This window comes from Daucus carota, chromosome 7, assembly GCF_001625215.2.
Source record: "Daucus carota subsp. sativus chromosome 7, DH1 v3.0, whole genome shotgun sequence".
NCBI lineage: Eukaryota > Viridiplantae > Streptophyta > Magnoliopsida > Apiales > Apiaceae > Daucus > Daucus carota.
The window spans coordinates 1,962,038-1,983,706 of record NC_030387.2 but is presented as its reverse complement, the minus strand read 5'-3'; the positions used below and the strand labels follow the sequence as shown (position 1 = coordinate 1,983,706).

The window sequence follows — 21,669 nt, the reverse complement described above, 5'->3', positions numbered from 1 at the left end:
AAAAGCTTTCAAATGGTTCGACAACTTGGTTCATAGCCTCTATTAGCTTTGTTTCTAATTGTGGTGAATATTTGATGCTCATGGATATGAACATATAATCTATCTTTTTTTGTGGCTCGTCATTGTCGAAGTGTGTGGCACTTAAGGTGTATTATCTGTTATATGTGGATCTATAACAACAAATATATCTTCCTGGTTTATAATAACGTGCATACATTATTTTGGTGGGGACTCATCCAATCCGGTTATTACAGTAACACAATTCCTATGATAGCAGCTATATGTTTTTATATTAAGAATATTAAAATTTGTGTATTGCGCTGGCATATAATGCATGTACTTTATATTTGTACATATACCTCGACGATCTTGACTTAGGGGTCGTTTGATAACCCCTGAATGACAGATATTTTGGGCTCATTCAGAATGGGCCTCGTTGAGATCATTTGATAACACTGTATCTGGACTGGACAACAAAAAAATTACTGGACGACACCCTAAAAGCTTCTGGACGACACAACCTCAAGCCATAAGCTCAATCGTCCAGATTTCTCATCAAACCATCGACTCCTAAGGGAAACCGCTCCTCTTGTATAAATCATTCGCGGAATTTTTAGGGTTTTTGGCGCCTATTCTTATGGCTTCTGCTATTTAGGTATTTAACCGGCTTCTTCTCTTCCCAGGCTTTTGTCATCACGTCTAATTCTATTAGGTATGATTTCTCGATCTTAATTGTTTAAACCAGCATACTCTTGTTTTCCACTGGGTGTTGTTTATTGTTTGAGTCATCAATACTTTGCAACCTGTAAATTGTGTGTAGATAAAGAATTATAATCTACAATCATCCTCTGTTTACTTTGACACCGGAAAGAATTGTTGCTTCGAATATAACAATGACATAGTTAGATGTTATTTTTCTTGAAAATGTAGACTGAAGTAGTAACTCAGATGTTGCGTAGGGCTGTAAGAATATAGATGTACAATCCTCACTTGATTTAAAAGCCTGAAATCTTGTAGGATGTATCTTTTGCGTTTGATTTTTATTACTCCTAAGTATATATGTTAGCAAGAATTGTGCCAAAATCTTAAGTTCATCGGAGATGTATATATACCAAGTAACCAGTGATTTATTTTTCATTAATGCTGCTCGGTCCAATGTACAAAGAGGATATTCAATTTAGAGAATTTTTACAAAGAAGATGATGTGAAAAAAAGTGCATACTCATTTTAAAGAGTATTTTTTGTGTTTTTATGATTGGATTTAAACTATTTGAAGTTTGAACCAACATGCTGTAGATAATTTTAAATATCTACATTAGCATTTGTTGTTAAATGTTACTATCTATGCAGGACATCATTTCATTAATTTTCTTTAACCCTCTGCTTGCTTCGTTGATTTGAACTCTTATTTAATATGATAGTTTACTGACCATTCAAAGTTAACAGGACTATTAACATGTATATATTCTCTGTGTATATCCTGGACTGGTGGCTTATTGTAGTCATAGTTTTGTAATCTTCTTTTATAAAATTATTAATATGGTTTTGGCACTCAAGTACAAGGGATAATAAGTAGATAGCATTGACGTTTTCTATTTTTAACATTTAACATGATATATCCGTAAATTATCATCATCCAGATAAATCAGCAGAAACTCAAACAAACAGCATCATTCATTCAGAAACTCAAATTCATTGACCATCCAGATCGTCCAGATGTTCTCTCGTCCAGAACCTTTGGTTCAGATTTAACAAATGACCCCTTAGTATATATTCACTTTATGTAGTTGCTAGATCTAAGTTATGAGAACTGTTCTACCATGTGACAAAATTACAATCATTCGGAAATACTAAATAAGGGAGTTTAACCCAGTGACAACATCTAAGTTAGAGCTTGCACGGGCTATAAAACTAGTTGGATGTAAACGTAACAAACAATACTTACACATAAGACAATAAAAATTAATCTCATTTTGTAGGGGGAATTCCGAAACATGTATATATATGAAGAAAGATCACATGTATATTAAGGAAGAATTATAATAAGTTATATTTTATAATATTATATTAATTTGATATATTTAATAAATATTTTGTTGTAAACTTATTCATAGAAATTTTATTTAAAATATAATGTTATTCCTAAAATTATAAATATAATATATTTTTTATTAATACAAACAAGTTGAGAGGTCGCGTAAGGGGACACCGAGCTTAGAATTTTGTGATACATATTTCATATAATCTATAACTATATTTTTTAGAATGGCTTGCTTAACTTTACATTTCTATTCTCATCTTATCTTAATATTTTAAAAAATATATATATATTTTCTATCAATAAAAATTAAAAAAGAAAAAAAATTCATGAAAGGATTAGTACCTAAATTTATATATCTGAAGTACACTACATTTGGCCAGTATATAATATTTGTCCAAATGCCGCAAATCGTCTTGGATCTAGATGCGGTGGTCAGAATTCCAATATTTCCTTTATAATTTCTGTTTGTATTTAGAAATTCTGTATAATGGATATTATTTGACTTATAAATTTGTTATTTGATTTGTATTTTATTTTTTTACATGAAAATTATTTCACTTGATTCAAGTTTTTCAGATTATTTTTATTTTATTCAGTATTAGAGTAAAATAGTTTTGATATGTACTTGATTCGTATTTTAATTCACTTCACAATGAAAAATATTTCATTTAGTTGAAGTATATATATTTTTATTACTGAATTTTATATTAAAATTAGTACATTTGATATTATTAATAGTAGTAATTAATGATTTTAATTTTTTTTATTAATATATGAATATCAAATTATCTATACTATACTATAATAAGCCAACATGAGTATAATTTGTAGTCGTACAAAATTTTGGTATGGTCATGTTCGTTATAGCTACAAGTCTCCAGAGTCCAGCATGTAGAGTTCTCTTGTCTTATATCATTAAACAGTTTTATAAAATTTAAATTACAAACACATGTGATGTACTCCACTATTATTCTTTCAAATATAATTTATACTTAGTTAAAAAATAAAAAATATTTTATTATTTATACTAATAATTTACAATATAAAAAAATATTGTTAAAGCTAAACTTATAAGAGTGAATATAATTGAATAAAACTTCAATTCATTAATATTATAACATTAATAAAATGACATATAATTTAAATTATATATAATAAATTTAAAATTATATAATCGCACGGGTTTAAGGCTCAATGTTTACGTTGAAATTATGGAATCAAAAACGGTAAGGTCAAAGGTCACTAGTAGGTGGACCCCACACCCTTCTGATTCCCTCCAAAAGTGGAATGCACAAATCCGTGCACACAATTGTGGTGGAGTATTGAATAAGAGTTACCTGTAGTTTTTTAGCCTATTGCACTACCCTGCTACTCATATACACACAACACTGTCTTGTTTGTCTCACTCACACACAACAACACGCAAAACACCACCGCACTCTACAACCCTATTTTTTAGCCTATTGCACACTACTACCCACAACACGGCGCACAACAACACGCACTGTAGCAATGCCGCCGATGATTTTGAGGTAAATATTACAGTAAGGTTTTTCTATTTCTAATTAGGACTGGGTCATTCGTCTCTCGCTTGATTCTAGGTTAAATGTCAGACTGTTGTGATAGCTATTTTTTTAATTTATATGTCAGCGGAAGTTGTTACACACAATTTTACTTTGTAATTGTCTTCTTGAAATCATATCATATTCCCATATATGTGTATCTGCGAGAAAGTGACTTTAGAACCGGGCTATTAATCTCCCCTCATAAAATCGATATCAAGGAAAGACTTCGGGTAAGTTTTATGTGTATAATTCATTATGTAATGCAGTAGTCTGTCTTAATATTAGAATTATTCTATAATACATTCCTGGTGGAAATCATGCTTGCTCCTTACACTTAAAATTTGCTGCATTTAGATTTTCCTTTGTTAACTATGCTTGTTTAATTTCCTTGCATTTTCTAGAATCTAATCACATCGCTTTTTTGTCCAAGCTGCAAAATCGATGATGATGTTTTTGAGGACTCAGAGATAGAGACTCTCATTGTTGATGATTATGATTCTTCTCTGGTAAATTTTGCGAAGATTTTTTCTATTTATTGTACATATTATATATTATTTGGCAGCATAGTTGTTACATACATGTATATGTGTGCGTGCATGTATTGTGTATGCTGATTAAATGTTATAAGTAATTTTGGTAAGTAGTTTTATGTGCTGTGAGTGTGTGACTCATATTAATATGTGAGTGTGTAAACAGAAGTAGATATTACTTCCAGGTTATTATTTAGTTAGTATTTGTTTGTGTTTTGATGTATAAGCAAAAAATACAAAACTTTTTACTAATTAGAATAGTTGTGATAAGTGTTCACTAAAAATAATTTAGCACCTCGGGTCAGTTAGTTGTTTATTTATATGTCTCTTTCCTCTTTTTGTTGTTGTAAATTACAAGATCATAAAATGGGATAGCCACTTCCATTCTTTTAATTATTAGTTACATCCAACAGTATAAACTAATCTATGCACAAACTCGCCTGGATTATTTCATTTGGTAGCATTTTTTGGTATTTATCTTGTATATTGTAGGAATTTTTTCATAGTTTTTGTTGACATTAAAGTGCATTATCTTGCAGCATGTTCCGCGTATAGATACCTACATTCTCAACACAAGTGATGCTAGTTTGGATCACCAAAGGCTGCTACAAAGGTGCGTCTTCTATCCGGGAGTTCATCAGGCCACAAGCTTTTTTCTAGTAAAAAATTTAATCTGGAATAATTAGAAATGTATGTGATGAAGCCTTATCGGGATTATACTTTATATATAATATAATGAAGTCCTATAGCTACTAGCATATCACTCCTAATGTATCATATAATATTTGTTTTGAATTTTTAGTTAAAGATATATGGAAAAAATAACTTTAATACAAGAATTAATTATTAATTAATGTATACTATTTCTTTTGTTCTGGATGTACTTAAAATAGGTACATTTGAAAGAAAAGTTATATTAATTAAAATTTTAGTTAAATTATTGTTATCTTTTCTAGTATTTGTTAGGGATTTTAAATCAAACTACAGGGAGCGTAAAGTATATGTAGTTCAAAAAACAATATAACTTTATTGTCGTGACAAACAAGTTTTTATCTCATTAAACAAAACAATTATCTTATTGTTTATTTTAAACGTTGAGATTAACATATAATTTGACTCTACGAAGTAAACATATTGGGTATATTTGATTTAGTTCAAGAGGGTCAAAAATAAATTTATGTTTGCAACCTTAACTTACCTATAAACTATAGTTTAAGTATTTTAACTCTTGCTTATCAAAGTTGTTGATATTATAAATTTTAAAGTGACAACTGGCCCCTCCTGCTTTTTAATCTCTATCAATGCAATAGGTAATCTTTGCACTAGTCAATTTTTAAATAGGTGAAAATTTCTTACAAGGTAGCACAGTAATTTTATCTTTCAACCAACCAAATAATAAGTTCAAAATTTCGATATGATCCTGTCTCTTTAAATTTTAGGTCATGTCACAGGAGTTGTAACATCAGTTTGCTGGTGATATTCATTAACCAGTGAAGCAGACATCCTATATTCTTTAAATTGTAGGTCACACGGTTATGAGTTTGGTCAGTCAAATTTAGTACTATTTGTTAGGAGCTTCACTTGAAATGCCATGATACTTCTTTTTGAATCATACATGTGCTGATAATTACTTCCTTCCTCCATGCATCAATTTCTCTTAGGCTGAACGCCTATGATTTGTTAGAATTAAAGGTCACAGGCGATGGGAAGTTTCAGGTTGGCTTTATTCTTGTTAATGATATGAGATTTTAATACTTACATGTAGTAATGTGAGTTCTCTTTTCAGTCTCGTGCACTTTATAGCATCCCAGAGTATCATAAGCATGTCCGCAAGGAGGTAGTGAAACAGGTTAGTACTGATGTAGCTTTAAAGTTGTTTCCAACAATGTGTTAACAGAGTCGATGCCAAAAGTTAGCTTAGTCGTCGTATTTCCACTGTGATGTATCATTTAGGTTTGCAGGTAGAACTAGCAATGAATTAATTAGGACTGGGTCTTCATTTGCTCGGTCATAGGTTCATTCTAGGTTACATCTTTGTTTCCGCTGTAGGTTCAAGTTTTATTCCTTTGTGTAGCTATACAAAAAAAAAGGTAGGGTGGACACACTTGAGATTGATCTTTGATACGGAAACTTCAGAATGTTGTGATAGCTATTTTTTTAAAATTCAAATGTCAGCTTGAATTAAAACAGCTGCTACTTTAGTGTGAAACAATTTTACTTTGTAATTTTCTTTTTGAAATAATTTCATATTCACATATATACAAGTGCTTTTCTGACACATGTCTCCTTCATAACCTGGCACCTTTCAAAGTTTTCAGTTCTACTAGGAAGAGAGCCATGAATTTTTACCTATTCCTTTGGTATATGGTCGTTGTGTCTGCTTTTTAAAATCAGCATGTTGTACAGGGGAATTACTTGCTTGAATATTAAACAGTATTGGTAAATTATTTGCTCACTGTTAGTATGTGTCTTTTATTTCAGCTTAAGAATAACCGTTCTTTGTACGAAGGCTATGTCCCAAATAAGTACAAGAAGTATTACGAGAAAGTGGCCAAGTAGGGTACTCTTTTAAAGTTGTTATCTTGTAATTCCAAGAGAGCGTTCTTCTTTCTTAATTGGCAATAATGCTTTGCGCTGTTGTCAAACTATTCTAATGTTACTTTTCTTGATTGATGGCCCTTGCAGATCTGGGGAATGGGAAGACCAGGTTACTTTACAAGCAGCAGCTGATAAGGTCATATGTCTAGACATTATGTTCATTTACTCTTCTGGTTCTTTTTCTTTATTACCTAGTTATTATGCTTTTTAGATATTCTCTCTGGATTTTGCAGTTGCGATATAGGAGTAGAACATTTGCTTCTCTAGTTGAGTACTACCTCTGTCTGTTTTTACATCTATAATGAAAATCATATTCTAGAACTAGAAGTTCCTTTATATCTATCTATTACCTGAAAATTTTAGAAAACTTCAAACAAGACAGCAGGATTACAGTTACACTTCCAAGGTTGTGTATACCAAATCACGTGTGGTGTGTGCATGTGGTTGTGTTAATGTAAAAGTTTCACCATCCGTATTAATACTTTCCTTTCCTGCATTTATTTTCGCAAATACAATTTTGAACATAAAAAATAAATACTTCTGTTATCTTTGAATTTTGCTGTAGCTTAATAATTGTAATTCTGATTTGTAAATGGGATAATAGCATTAAATTAACGACATCAAAGAATCAAATGGAGCTCAGTACTTGTACCTTTTATTGTAGAGTTACTAATTTATCGAAATTCACTCTCTTCACTAGATAAGATATAAAAGACTTTCCAAGAAATGTAATGTTGTACTCATTTCTGTGCCTCCAAATAAATTTTTTTGTGGGGTGGTTAGTCAGTTTTTAAGACTATGTTTATTACAAAGATCTCATTATAGTTTTATCCCCTACCATATTATTGAGTTCACAAAACTGAAATTTCTGATGACAAAATCTTGTTTACCTTTGCTATTTAGATTTTAGGCTTGGAGGAACATATAGCTGGTCTTAAATTTATCCATGTTACCGGGACAAAAGGGAAGGTAATTATCTAATTTAAGTTGATTGAAGGCGTGTGGCAAAATGAGAATTATGTTCCTTATCATTGTTCTCCTTTAATCGATATCTCATTTTAGGGTTCAACATGCACATTATTCTGCTTATTTATTGTTAAATTTGTTCCATCCATTGAGAGAATGTTGTCCTACAACCTATATCTGTATTCATGTTACAGAATGAAGATCAGAGCAAATTTTCGCCAGTTATGTGCAGTCAAGCCTCAAATCAACTACATGTACTACATGTTTTAACAACATTCAACAAGATTATAAAGACGGTGTTCTCAGATCCTTTAAAAGGTAGAATGCAGGAAAATAATTTGGTGCCCGTAATTTTTTTATTGACTCATTCTTGTTCCATTGTGTTTTTGCTTCCAACCTGAGTTATTTTAAGGTTTTAGATGTATGCTTTCTGAAGTTCATGTCTCTGATTCACTTTCAAGGACTGTACACAGCCTCCAGTGGTTACCTCGTTACAGAAGTTGTGCAGTTCACACACGAGTTTGGGCAGTGGCAAGAAAATAGTCATTTACAGGATTCTTCAGAGACTGAGTCTGACAGGATTCTGCGCCTACGTTGTGGCATGCAGATCTTTGTGAAGACCCTGACTACAAAGACTATAACCATAGAAGCAGAAAGTTCGGACACTATTGATAGTGTCCGAGCTAAAATTCAGGACAAGGAGGGTATTCCTTTGCACGGGCAGAGGCTCATTTTCGCAGGCAAGCAACTTAAAAATGATTTTACTCTTGCTGATTACAACATCCAGAGGGAATCTACTCTTCACTTGGTTTTTCGCCTATGTGGTGGCATGAAAAGATTTGTTAGCAACCTCAATGGAAAGTCCTCCCTTCAACTTCTCAATAGCCGCATTAAGACACCTAGGTAGGTTTGCCGATTTTGTTCATGTTTAAAGAGTAACAAGGGTTATAAGGGTAATTACCGTTAGTGACTAATCATGTATAACTCATTAGATATTTTACATTATGTTGAACCTAAATTAATCTTTAATTTCAGTTTAATGTAATCCTCTATATATGACTCGATTTTTGTATTGTGCAGCTTCATGTCCTCAAATTTTACCTCAACTTCAAGTGCTCCTGACTCCAATAATCCAGTCACGGTTCCCTTCATCTCAAGAGATGACTTCATGGCTCATCCGGGTGTTGCAGAGGGTATGATAATTGCTTTATATATCAAAAATATGTCATGCCTAACTATGTACATATATATATATGTGTGTGTGTGTGTGTGTGTGTGTGTGTGTGTGTCTGTACTTGATTGATTTGTTTGCGGCTTTACGCTTACAATACTTTGATGTTTTTGTAAATTATATTTTGAATTTAGCAATATGTTGATTTTGACTTGTTGCAACTTGTTTGTGCTTGATTTGAGTGTTTGCATGCATCATCTAATCGATTACCATGCCATTGCAATCGTTGACCTGTTTGTTTCTTAGTGGTGTGGTCATAGCCCCATTGTCATTGCCTTGTTAGACAATGCAGAGTAATATGTTTTCCCAGGCTACTTAGTAACATAGATACTCTTCATAATTAAATAGCTAGCAGCCCATAAATTCGTAAGATCAGTTGACACTAATAGTAGACCAATGTTACTACCATCTAGCTTGACAATAGAAGAAGAAGAAATGTAACCTGCTATATATTTATGGCTTAATGACCTTTTAGCCCTCGAAGTATGGGTGAATGTTCCGATGCGGCCTCGAAGTTTAAAAACGTACCTTTCGACCTTCAAAGTATCTGTGTCGTACCTTTTAGCCCTTATGGCGTATACCGGTATATAACGGGGTGGACAAAGTTGACATTTCACATGTAAGGGTTAAAAGGAGCATTAAACATTAAGGGTTAAAAGGAACATCTAATGTATTTTAAGTATTCTTTAGGGGTTAAAAGGAACGAGATGTATACTTTAAGGGTTAAAAGGTACGCCCAAACTTTACCCCGAATATGAATTGTCAAGTTTATCCCCCGATTTATACCGGTATTTTTAAAAAGGGCTAAAAGGTACGACAAACGTACTTGGAGAGTCGAAAAGTACGTTTTTAAACTTCGAGGCCGCATCGGAACATCCACCCATACTTCAAGGGCTAAAAGGTCATTAAGCCTATATTTATTGAATGGAAAAATATGTATTACAATGCTTGGTGAAAAAGAAAAACAAATCTGCACCTAATTATATGCAAAGACTAACTATCAGATTGAGGGAAAAGTTTCTTACGGAAGGTAACTAACTATAATTCACTAATTCTAATCTAGCATTGACGTACTAATTTAAGTATTGTGACAATCCTAACCGTCCCCACTAAATTTTAAAATGTTCATTTTATAAACATGCATGCATTAAGTAGCAAAAAGTTACTGTATTTATATTGTTTCTGCTTTGATGCAGTTGTCCGCTCTTATCGAAAGTCCTTAAATTCTAAGAAAAATCTAGGAGTTCCGGTGACATGGAAAGATGCGGTGTCGTGTTTTGATAGCAATCATTCAGAAAACATTGTTGCCTTTGAGGGTCTGAAGTTATTCTCCGCTGTAAGATATATTTCAAAGGAGACTTTTATAGCGTTGTATATCAGATGCACCATGAATGACATCGGGGATCTTTTGTACATGCTGTACAAGTTATACCTCAAAGTTGAAGGATCAGGGAACAAGGATGCAACTCCTATTGTACGGTTGAGCCCTCTACTACGCCAGGATACACTATGTTATGGTATTAGATCAGATGCTTCAATTGGGAAGAAGCACGAAGGCAACTTTGGGATTGGCTACGTGATCACGGATTTAGAAGGGTCCATTATACGTAGCTATAGTGCACATGGTATATGTTTATTTGAGAATCTCACCAGGGGAGAACGTACGCTAAAAGCCGAGGTTCAGGCCATTCGCGAGGCCTTAGAATTTGCCGTCACTTGTCGTGAAATTAGAAAGGTTAGGATTCAGTTGGACTGCGCCTCCGCCGTCGAGGTATTAGAAGGAAAGGTCTCGAAAATTCCTGAGGACATCATGGACATCATATGCCGCATCGGTATGCTTCTGAAATCCTTCGAGGAGTATTCAGTTTCACACCTCTACCGTGAACTGAATATGGACTGTGATCTCCTCGCGAGTGCGGGTGTTGCTGGTGATGCTGTTACATCGGAGGAATTCGATGTTGTTCACAGGGAGTTGCCTAGATTTAGGCATTGTGTAAAATTCCAAAGTTTACCATCCAATACCACTTGGTTTGTCTTTTAATTTTTATTCTTTCCTTTGTCTTTATTTTTAATTATTCAGTGCCACTTGGTTTGCATAGTCAATTCTGACATTTAATTTTGTATTTGCAGATTTCTTGTGAGGTAATGAAGATTGCTGAACACTGTATGTTCATTTTAGTATCTTTAATTTCTATCTTATGCTTAAACTTTGAATATGTAATGTAAACTTTCTGGTTGGTACTATTTGTGTTGGTTTCCATTCGGTTTTGTTTCGTGACATGTACATGAAAAGTTACGTTCTGTGTTTTTTTAGGGTTTTAGAAACCACAAAAATGGACAGTTGCCTGAGGAAAACATATTATAATCTTACAATAGGACCATTTGCATTAAATAGTCTGTGCTTGCAACAGTAATCTATATTGGAAAAATCACTTTTCTATACAAAAATCACAAGTAACTATATAGTGAATGATGTAGCTGGCTTCTAGCCAAGAACATTTTTAGTTCAACCTTTTTTCCACCCTCTTGACATGGTGTTAACATATATTCAGTTGCATTATGAATGTTGTATAAAATGACTGGGTGGTACAGTGTGCAAACCAAATCTAAGATTGTGTATGTCGTATTCATAAGATTGTGGAAGTGTATCTCTCACTTTAGGCAATGTGTATTAAATTTGATGTTAGTGAGAGTATGTCCCACTTGGAAGTAGAATAGAGGATGAAGTGATGCATACGCAGGTTTAGTAGGAGTAGCAGATATGTGTGTGATGTGGAGTTACACTACTTCCGAAGTAACTTGTGTCAGCTTGTGCAAACTGCTGTTAGGCAGAGGACAGGGTTAATTTGGATGTGATGGTATTGTTTGACGAGGGCTCTTAGGTAGTCGTGATGCTTTGACAGTACATGCTTAGATTTGTTTTCCACACTTTCAATTAGGATTGGTAGTACAGTATTTATATCTTGATTGAAACTCATTATAATGTGCAGATAAAAGAATAAAGCATGATTTGCTGTTGACGCAGATATTTAAAATTTAACTGGTCATTCCAACTACTTTTTGTTCTGACAGGTAAGACTACCAAATGGAGCAGCAACAGCCGTTCCAGAGCAAAAAACTTGATCAGCATCAGTCAATTGTCGACCAGAGTATCATCGCTCCTGAACCTGCATCTGTTAAAAATTTATGCTGAGTACTAAATCCTCAGGTTGACAGTTACAAATTTATGAACAACTAATGGAGAGACACACTAACAGAAAGATTTTCAAATTTTTACTAATTGGATCCAGAATCATTTTGTAAGATTACATATCAAGTAAGATGGACTCCTGAAATTTATTTATTATTTTATCCTAGAAAGCTAGTGTCTATCGACTAGCATGGCATCCCCGTTGGTTTCTAGCATAGTAGAAGTAATCAATTGTCAAGATCATGAGCAATACTAGTAAAAATGCTTTTTCTGAATTAGGATCAGCACAAATGCCTTGACAATTCAGATCCCTCTCCCTCTCCCTCCCTCCCTGGGAAAAGAAGAGGCCTCTATTGCCTCTCTTATAAGCTTTTATGCCTTCAAACAATATTTTTTTTAGGGTCTGTATAAACATCTAAATGATCCTTTCCATCATAGTTATGGAAGAAATAGAGGGATAGTCGGAGAAACAACAATATGCAGTCAAATAGTGCCAAGTAATTTATTATGACGATATTGATTAAACCTTGCCTGCCATTACTTAAGACTTCAGCAGATGGACTCATCTCGATGCTTCCATATCGACTAAAGTTTCCCCTGTTTGAGATTTCCATATATAGCCTGAGCATTTTATGGTGTGCAGATAATCTCTTAATCTGATGGCACAACTCTAAAACCAAGATTATTCTTGTCAACAGGCAAAGAAACATAGTCATGGTGTTGGTTTCCATGTTAGTTTCACATTTGAAAAAACAAATAATACTTTTTTTAAGTTTTAAGTTAATGTACTCTTGCTTCAAGTTTACCGACTACACTTAGCAGTTTCTTCTTTCATATTTTATAAAATACATCAAGATGCTAGAACTTAGCAGTTTCTTCTTTTTTCTTATTTTTCCTAAATTAAATATATTAAGAAGAGCTAATCAAAATCTGTTGAGGGGAGTGAGGCATCAGCTCATCTCCCCTCCCGGAGAAAAGAAAAAACTACACAAGCTAAAATCAACAAAGAGTAGCCAAACAAGCAGCTACGAATCAGCTAAACATGCTAGGTAGATTATAATTATTGAATAAACTAGACAAACTAGAATCAAAATAGAAGTAGCCCAACAAGCAGCTAAAAGATGCTAGCTAAGTTTTCACTGTCGAAATAAAACCGATGAGAGCAGGATCAGTCCTCATATATACCATGCTTAAAATGAGGGCAGGATGCTACTTTATCCATCACTAGAAGAGGACACACACAAAAGAATTCTGTAGTTGATAAAAAAGAGGGGTGTTCGCAGCAATTGCTAAGTCTGTGTCTGGCAAAGGGGTCTCAACAAGCAGCTAAAAAACATACTGGTTATGTAGTTAATGGGTTCAGATTCCATACGAAGCAAAGAGATGCAATATGCACGACATGGAACAATGTAGTTTTTTTTAACAACCTGACCACTAGTTTTGCAAATGCAAAAGATCAAAATCCAATTATTGGGGATGTTAGTTATTATGGATGAATTGAAGAAATCATTGAAGTTGATAATTGAGTTGCATTGAATGTAGTTTTGTTTAAGTGCTGTTGGTATCGTAAGGACAAGATTGTCGTGGTCTCACAAGAGTCAATTTTAATAGATTATATAAAAAAGATGATTCATTTGTTTTAGCTACGCAAGTACAACAAATTTTCTATATTCAAGATTGTATATTTTGTTGTTAAAAAAATGCCGAGAGACAGCAAAGATAGACTATAAGAAAATAATGTAAAATTTAATTCTATACACTTTCCTTTTTTGAATGTCCCACTCAATTCTATACATTTCAAAACTTTCTCAAAATAGTAAAATTTTATAATATAAAAATCCCACCCACCCTTTACTTTTCCAAATCTATCAATTATATATTGATGAGTCCCATTATCTTACCCACTTTTCTTTCTCTTTCTTCTTACTTTACACTACTTTATACACTTTTCTTAGTCTCCGTGTCTAATCCATATGTATACAATTCTGAGGGACTGAGGAAATTTAAGACGTCTCCGAGGTGTTTCGACTGGTATCCCAAAGCTTCAACAATTACCACTGTATTTGTGTATTTGTCAAGGGAAATGACCTATGCACCTAAGGAAAAAGAAAGTACAATGCCTGAATCATTATCCAACATACTTGAAGACACAAAGTGGAGAAGTGCAAGATTAACCATGAGGACATGTTTTATTTTCAAGGAGGGAGATATGACTAGTTTTCTAGTTGCAGTACTTGCTAATAGTAGTAGTCAGGATTAGTGCTTAGCACAGTAGTACATTTTAGTAAGAGTAATTGTGTCATTTCGTACTAGAAGTTAGTTATAGTTGAGGTTTGCTTATAAATACTTGATAAGCTTTGTATTTCAAGTTATACATGATGAATATATGAAATGGAACTTGTTCCACAATTCTCTCTCTTCTCTCTCTAGAAATCTATCTTGTTCTTAAAGTTTTTCTTCTCATCTTCAACTCTGTTTCTCATCTCCATTTCTGCCTATTTCTTCTCTGATTCTCTATTATCAAGCTATCATCTTATAAACTCACAAAACACCAAATATAGCAACAAAACTAGGTCAAAACTCATCAATTCCTGACAGTGCTTGTATGGAATGTCTATAATGTGAGATATGAAAAGACTGGAGTGCCCCTCTGATTAAGTACCGGTCATTAACGGTGCTTCTGTTTAACTAACAGAAGTTAACGGAAGTCATTTACCCATTTGAAATTTTAAAATATAGCCATTATAGTGCAAGATTAGCAACATCGGCCAACAAGGTGCAAACCAATTAATACATTGGCCACCTACATGAAATTTACTTTAATTATATTTAACACATGCAAGCACTACATAGATGTTAAATTTCTTATGATTCATGGGCAAGTAAAAGGCCTACTGCTATTCTAGTGATGGATCAACAGGCACTTTTGACTAAGGTGTGTGACAGCATATGCAGAGACACCAGTTGAATAGTAATAATAAGAGTAACTTAATTTATACCGGAGATGGACAAAAATCCAAAAACCGTTACAGAAATTTAAACGTGCTCAACAAATTCCTCCCCAAATCAATCTTCATCATGGCATTCAATTCATTAGGTCTTACCCCGGGACTTGATTAACGAAAAACATAACATAGGATACATATCAAATTCGGCATGGGTTAAATGAGGCATCTATGTCTTTCCTTTCTTTAAAGCAGAGAATACAGAGGTTGAAATTCTTTTGACATCCAAACGCTCGTACGCCTTGTTTAGAGGATAATAAAAATGACCAGGTTTTAAAACAGGTGTAACACTACCAGGCGAACTCGACCCCGAAATGAACCCCTGCTTCTCGGCTTCTTTTTCAAGTGCTTTCTCTTCTAAAGCCTGGAGAAGAAAGACCAGTTGAGTTACATACTGCACCCAAAGTTACATATTCGATACCACTATTTCTCTATGTTACCCGGACTCTCCATTTTTGTGTCTATACCCATGTCCACCGGACATGACATGGGTGTGGGTACGAGATCTGTGTCGGATCCTTCTTATTACAACCGGACACCTCACCTTGTAACATCCCAGGTCAAAATGAAAACTTAGGTGTTATTTCAACTTGTTTATAGAGATCAAGATCCATAAATGACTTGTTTCTATGTTGTTCTTGTTGATTTTATGCTTCAATTTTCAGCATATGTGATTTGTGTGCAGTAGACACTATTTTTATGAATGTACAATAAATGTCTATATAAAGTTTTACTTGCGTGGAGCTTAAGTGCCAAGTCCCCGTACCCGAGTCTAATTCCGGATCCATGTCCACGGATCCTAATTATCCTAAAACTACGAATCTGACTCTTGGATCTGTACCCGTATCCGATACCCATACCCGTGTCCGGGTAACTTAGCTATTTCTTATTCCATAAAAAAACAGAAAGCAAGTTATGATGTTTGTGTTTAACCACATTGCAAATATTTACTAGACCTAGAAAGTCCAATTACCGTTAAAACCACAGCCTCCTTGAACTTGTTTTTAAGAAAATCCTCCAACTCGTCCCGGAAATCGCTAGCATCTCGTAAAGTGAGTTCCTCCACTTTTTTCCCATCAAGTACTCTGCGACCAAATCAAATATAAACACTACATTTTTTTGCACTAATATCAAGAGAAGTGTTGTTACCTGAAGATTGTCTCTGCTAGAGCATTGCAACTTCTGATATCAAAGCCATCATAATATTCCATCTTATCCTCATATCCACGAGGCATCTGTTTCGCAATCACATATTTTATTCTTTTGCTGTGAATCTACAAGTGCACGGACACACACATACATAGGCACACATCTGCATGTGTGTGCACGGGTGCAACTAACAAGAAAAGCAGGTCCATAAAATGAATATGTGTTTGCGCACTGTAACAATAACGTATTTCCAAAAACACAAGGACTGAAATAAGTAATTTGAATTTCTTTATTTGAACTTTTAAAGAAAAGATAAACTATACAAAGATTAAAAGGACTGGAGCTGTTCAATGCCCAAGGTGGTACCCTGAAAATTTTCTTTTTTCTCCCAGGTATAACAACCTAATATGGCGTTTTGAAGGGATAAGTTGAGAAAATCAAATAGCTTATCAAATTCAAGTTTAAGATACTGACCATTCATCTGTTTAAGGTTATACTTGTACAAAACAGATCTTCACTTAAAAATTCCTGAGTTCGATGACAGTCCACAAGCAAGACAAATAGTAGGGGAGTATCAGTGAAGCTAACAGATGGCGTATTGAATTGTGACGTCTAATACAATTACAAATCTAAATGTTATAACGTCTTGTTTTGGTCTAGAAAACTTAAATTCAGGTAAACATGTAAATGGCAGGGGATAAGAATTGGCTATAATGTTATATTTCTGTTTGAATACCATGTGCACTTCTATACCAGAAGTAGTTGTTTCCGACACTGTTTAAAAAATGCCTATATAAACTATACACCTAAAGTGCAATGATTGGGGGATGTGCAATGATCCAACCCTTAGGCACGTTTAAAATCATGGAAAAGGACTAAAAGTAATAAATTCAGTTCATGGTATATAAAACTCCATGAAAATTAGTAACGCTGCACAAACAGTCCATTCATCAGAGAATTAGTAATGAATAAACAGAGCCCAGGATCATAATCTTCATTATTGAAAAATGACAAAAACTTGGGGCATATAAACTATATGTACATGGCACTTACAGCTAAAAGCTCATCACCCAGAAAAAAAAAATTGGAAATCTCCCTTACCATTGTGTTAAAAATCCCAGGAGCCTGAAATTTTGATGAGTCCATGTAGAACAAGCTGTTTTTCAGGTACCAAGGTGCTACTGTGTTAACCTTGGATTCATCTGTGGTTATTGTTGTTTTGAAAAATATTCCGGAAGATAGATGTTTGAGAAGCAGGGATAAACAGAATGTTAAAAAATTAGTTAAGCTCGTTTGAGAAGCAGGGATAAACAGAATGTTAAATAATAATTTATAAAAAAATTAGTTAAACTCCTAGGAAAATGCATAACTAATTAAGCATCACACAACATGCTTAAAAATAACCAGACCAATCAATAACGTGACCACGTTGTTTAGAAATGAAGATCTAGAAAGATGCCGACCTTGTGAGCCGACCAACATATCATCAGTAAGTTCGATGTTGACAGTTGACTGTTGTTCCTGCAAGGAAAAGAAAATAATTTGAGTTACAGGGGGAGAAGTCAATAAGTGGAAAAGAATTACAGGTTCTTAGAGGAAAATGAATCCCCATACCAGAAATTTATGATGCGAGTTGGGCTCAGAATTATTTTTATAATTCTACATCAACTCCAAGTATGATCAGCCGCTTATAGCACTGTTTTCATTTTAATTTTTCCTAATTAAAGGTTAATTTTAAACTGTCTACAAGGTTAAAATAAGTTGTTTTTTTGCCTATGTTACTCCGAGTCTTCTACTCTTCTGTTTTGGCCTTCGTACCCTTGTCAGGCAATTTCGGGATAAGAATATCATAATTGTCATATAAGATGAAGTATAGTAGTATTAGTAGTAATATGTATCTTGTGTGCTAATAATAGTTATGTGTGTCTTAATACGTAGATAAGATGCCTAGTTTGCAAAATCCTTTAGAAAACTATGTTTGGTCTGAGTTTTATTGTTACTTTTTTGTTTAAGATGTCTTATTTACCATACTTAGTTATATTGTATATTCTGGTGTGTCCCTGCACCCGTGTCCAAAAATAGGATAGTGTCCCGTGTCCCCAATTTTCATTTTTTCATTCCCGACTTTCGGATAGGTGTCGTGTCCAAAACTTCACTGAGTAACATTACGTAGCTTTTCACATCAAAACCTAAAATTTTAATACGATTAATAAAGCATATGAACATGTCAATGATTACTATTAAGCAATTTTGAGCAGAAAAGAATATAGTCTATATTTTAAAATATAAGTTTACTTTTAGTTTATGTAGAGAACTACTTAATACAGTAGCAAATATATTTACAAAAAGTCAAACAATATAGGACAGAACATCAACATACCTTATCAAATCTATTCAGATCACCCCTCCTTGCAGACTCCAATAAAGCCCCGATAAAATCCATTTCCTTGAGCTTTATTTTGCAGTTCTCATATTCCTCGGGATTCGAACCAGCAGATAACTGAATGCACTCTTTAATGAGTGAGGCAGATCTAGTAGCAACAAGCAGGCGTAACATCATGGGGACCCCAAAATGAAGCTCGGGAGGTATGTCGGCAGAAGGTACATACATAATAGTGTAGTCAATGGGATGCGAAGATCCCAACTTTAGCAAAGCAGCAAGCTCAACAACCTTCCCCTGAAGTGAATACTCCGTAACGAGATGACGAATCCGCGGGGTAATATATGCAAGAAGAGAAATGTTCTCCATGAGTGATTTCTGCAGTTAATGAAATTGTAAGTAAATATACAGATTTTTCTTTAGTTTGGACTGTCAGGGTTTGAACTGAATTGTTCTGCAATATTAATATAAACGAAAAATGTTACCACTTTCGCGTTGCCATGAAACATGGAAAGCAGCTCATGTACAGACACTTGAGGAGTCCAAGGAATAAGATTTCTGCAAAATGTGTAATTAAAATAATAGTAGGTACATGACTATGAAGACAGTAATATTTTGGGTGCAGAGAATTCAGTGTACCTCCTCAGTACTTGGAGTGCCATCTCTAATGGAGTGAGGCCGTAAAACGGTGAATTGGGATCACCACAGCACTTGACATCGAGCCTAGCTCCATCTAATCCAATTAATCTACGAACTAGTAGTTGGGAGGATGTCAGAACAGCAAGGTGGAGGGGGTACATTCCATCAATAACAGGAGCATTCATATCCACACGTCCGGATGGACGAGTCACAGATACTGGGTCCCCGTAAATCAACATTAATACTTTTGATAACGATACAAACAAATCAGTATCAATAAAAATATAATTTTTAACATTTTTTTGGTATTCATTGTAAACTGCCTCATCTTTCTTGCCAAGGCTCTTTACAATTTTCTCCTCCAATTCGGAAAATATCTGCAGACCAGAGAACGCAAAATGAATCGACACATACAGACACGCCTATCTTATAAAAACAAACACACACATCTTGATCTTTTCACTTACAAAATCTTTCTAATACTTGGAAATTACAGTTACATTTACATATATGTGCAAATTACAGGTACCTTTTCATCCATTGAATTGAGTAGACTCAGCGATTGAAGATAATCAAAATCTCTAGTTGCCCCCTTTGCCTGACCTAACCCCCTTTGTTTCGTCAGGTCGAACCCAATCCAATCCAACTATAGTTAGTGAACCCGGGTTGGCCACATGAAAAATACGACCCAACCTATTTAGTTCAATTTATAAGAGTAAGTCCAACGGTGTCTTAATAGAACCCCTAAATATATAATAATCTATACTATCTATACTATACTATAATAAGCCAACATGGGTATAATTTGTAGTCCAAGGTTTTAGTTATATTTTTTGGTTTGGTACTCTCCTTTTGGTACTACAAGTCTACAAATGTAAGTCTGTTAGTATTATATTGTTAAACAGTTTCAAATACTAAAAACACTCCTAACAAATCATTATCCTATAATATTTCATTAAAAAAATTATAATGATGTTATAAATAAAATTATAAATATACAATTTTGAATATCTTTTTTTAACGAGAACAATATAACTCTTTTTAACGTTAATGTGTTCTATTTCAATATAAACACGAATCATTACATAATCTTAAAAGTTATTGTTGTCAAAAAAACCAAAATTACAAAATTACGTTGAAATTCGATTGATTAGATTAATAATCTTTCAAAGGTATTACACGATCGGCTATATTTGTAAAAGATTTAAATTTTCTGATTTTTTATTTTTAAATCTACGTGTACTAAATTCGGATCAAATGTACTAAAATTTTGACACACACACACATATATTTATTAGGGTTTGTCTATTTTCAAATAATCGGGAGAAAATATAGTCAGTTGAATAATACAATTTAATTAAAATTCAATCCATTAATACTAAAATACTAATAAAATGATGTTGAAATTTAAATTATAAATAATAAATTACGAAATATATACCCGCCCGTGCTTCGCACGGGTTAAAGGCTAGTAAAATATAATATCTTGTAGGACACCATGCACATACATCTATTCCAACAATATGCCTTATCTTCCTGCCTTAATACTTAAATATCAATATATTTGAATATAATTATATATAAGCCAAATATAAAAAGGTGAGAAGAGAGAGAAAGTAAATATTTTATGGATTAAAATAATTTGGGACAAGTGTGGTGTGCCTTATAAATGAGGCACATGTGGTGTATCCTAGTGTTTTGAGGCACCACTAAGACATTGTTGGATTACATCTTCATATCAAATGCCTCAAATTTTAATGTAGGACACTATTTTAGGGCATCGTTGGACTTGCTCTAAGAATTCTAACCCATTTACTTGAAAATATATTTTTATCCCAACCCTATTAATCATATATTATGTTAGGTCGGGTTGGTTTGTGTTGGTTTTAAACTTTATCACGGTTTTGGTTTTGAGATAAGAATATAAAATAAAATTTAACATTAATCCGTAAATATTGATGACATGACATAAATTTTGAAATTGAATTATTCTTTTCACAAGAGAACATGATAAAAAAAAGAAACACTATAATAGAAACAATAAATGATCGAATATAAAGTTTTGAATGAGAATAAATTGTAGAAAGGGTATTAGAAATGTTCAAAAGACTGCTGTTTTAAAGATCACACTCTCATCATAACACCGTTAAAATTTAAGCAACAAAGTCTATGTGTAAAAGGACAAGGACTTAATTATTTTGAGTATGCAACTGTAGTACCTTTTCTACCTAATATAATATTGTACTTGAGTATTTTAAATATAGGCGAAACTTATATTTATAAAATATATGTATTTATCAACTTAAAAAATTTAAATATTTCTCATCTTCCATCTATCAATTTTCATATCATATATTATACAATAACAAACAGTT

General features: G+C 33.4%; 2 protein-coding genes across 9 annotated transcripts; one reads left to right on the top strand and one right to left on the bottom strand.

Moving 5' to 3' along the window:
- The first annotated feature begins 93 nt into the window (after positions 1 to 93).
- On the top strand, positions 94 to 12,317 carry LOC108194399 (uncharacterized). Of its 8 annotated transcripts, XR_010285567.1 has the most exons (15): positions 94 to 3,573; positions 4,037 to 4,112; positions 4,676 to 4,749; positions 5,798 to 5,852; positions 5,923 to 5,985; positions 6,618 to 6,691; positions 6,822 to 6,870; positions 7,638 to 7,703; positions 7,895 to 8,018; positions 8,162 to 8,603; positions 8,781 to 8,893; positions 10,128 to 10,959; positions 11,062 to 11,073; positions 12,004 to 12,097; positions 12,133 to 12,317. XR_010285567.1 is itself a non-coding variant. In XM_064081207.1 (14 exons), coding segments are annotated over exons 3-13 (1,821 nt in total). In that variant the 5' UTR covers positions 94 to 655; positions 4,037 to 4,112; positions 4,676 to 4,824; the 3' UTR covers positions 11,063 to 11,095; positions 12,004 to 12,317. The 8 variants fall into 8 exon arrangements, 7 of the variants coding, with proteins under 7 accessions (XP_063937277.1, XP_063937276.1, XP_063937274.1 ...); XM_064081207.1 differs by having other exon boundaries at positions 94 to 655; positions 4,676 to 4,826; positions 11,062 to 11,095; positions 12,004 to 12,317; XM_064081206.1 differs by having other exon boundaries at positions 94 to 712; positions 4,676 to 4,826; positions 11,062 to 11,095; positions 12,004 to 12,317.
- A 2,768-nt stretch (positions 12,318 to 15,085) lies between these two features.
- LOC108196351 (uncharacterized) lies at positions 15,086 to 19,983 on the bottom strand. Its single transcript, XM_017363604.2, has 9 exons — positions 19,824 to 19,983; positions 19,295 to 19,671; positions 19,141 to 19,213; positions 18,656 to 19,033; positions 17,739 to 17,796; positions 17,377 to 17,477; positions 16,276 to 16,361; positions 16,100 to 16,211; positions 15,086 to 15,490 (listed from the first exon to the last, which is right to left on the bottom strand). Exons 1-9 carry the CDS (start codon positions 19,833 to 19,835, stop codon positions 15,296 to 15,298), a joined length of 1,392 nt encoding a protein of 463 aa, XP_017219093.1. The 5' UTR covers positions 19,836 to 19,983; the 3' UTR covers positions 15,086 to 15,295.
- Between the last annotated feature and the right edge of the window lie 1,686 nt (positions 19,984 to 21,669).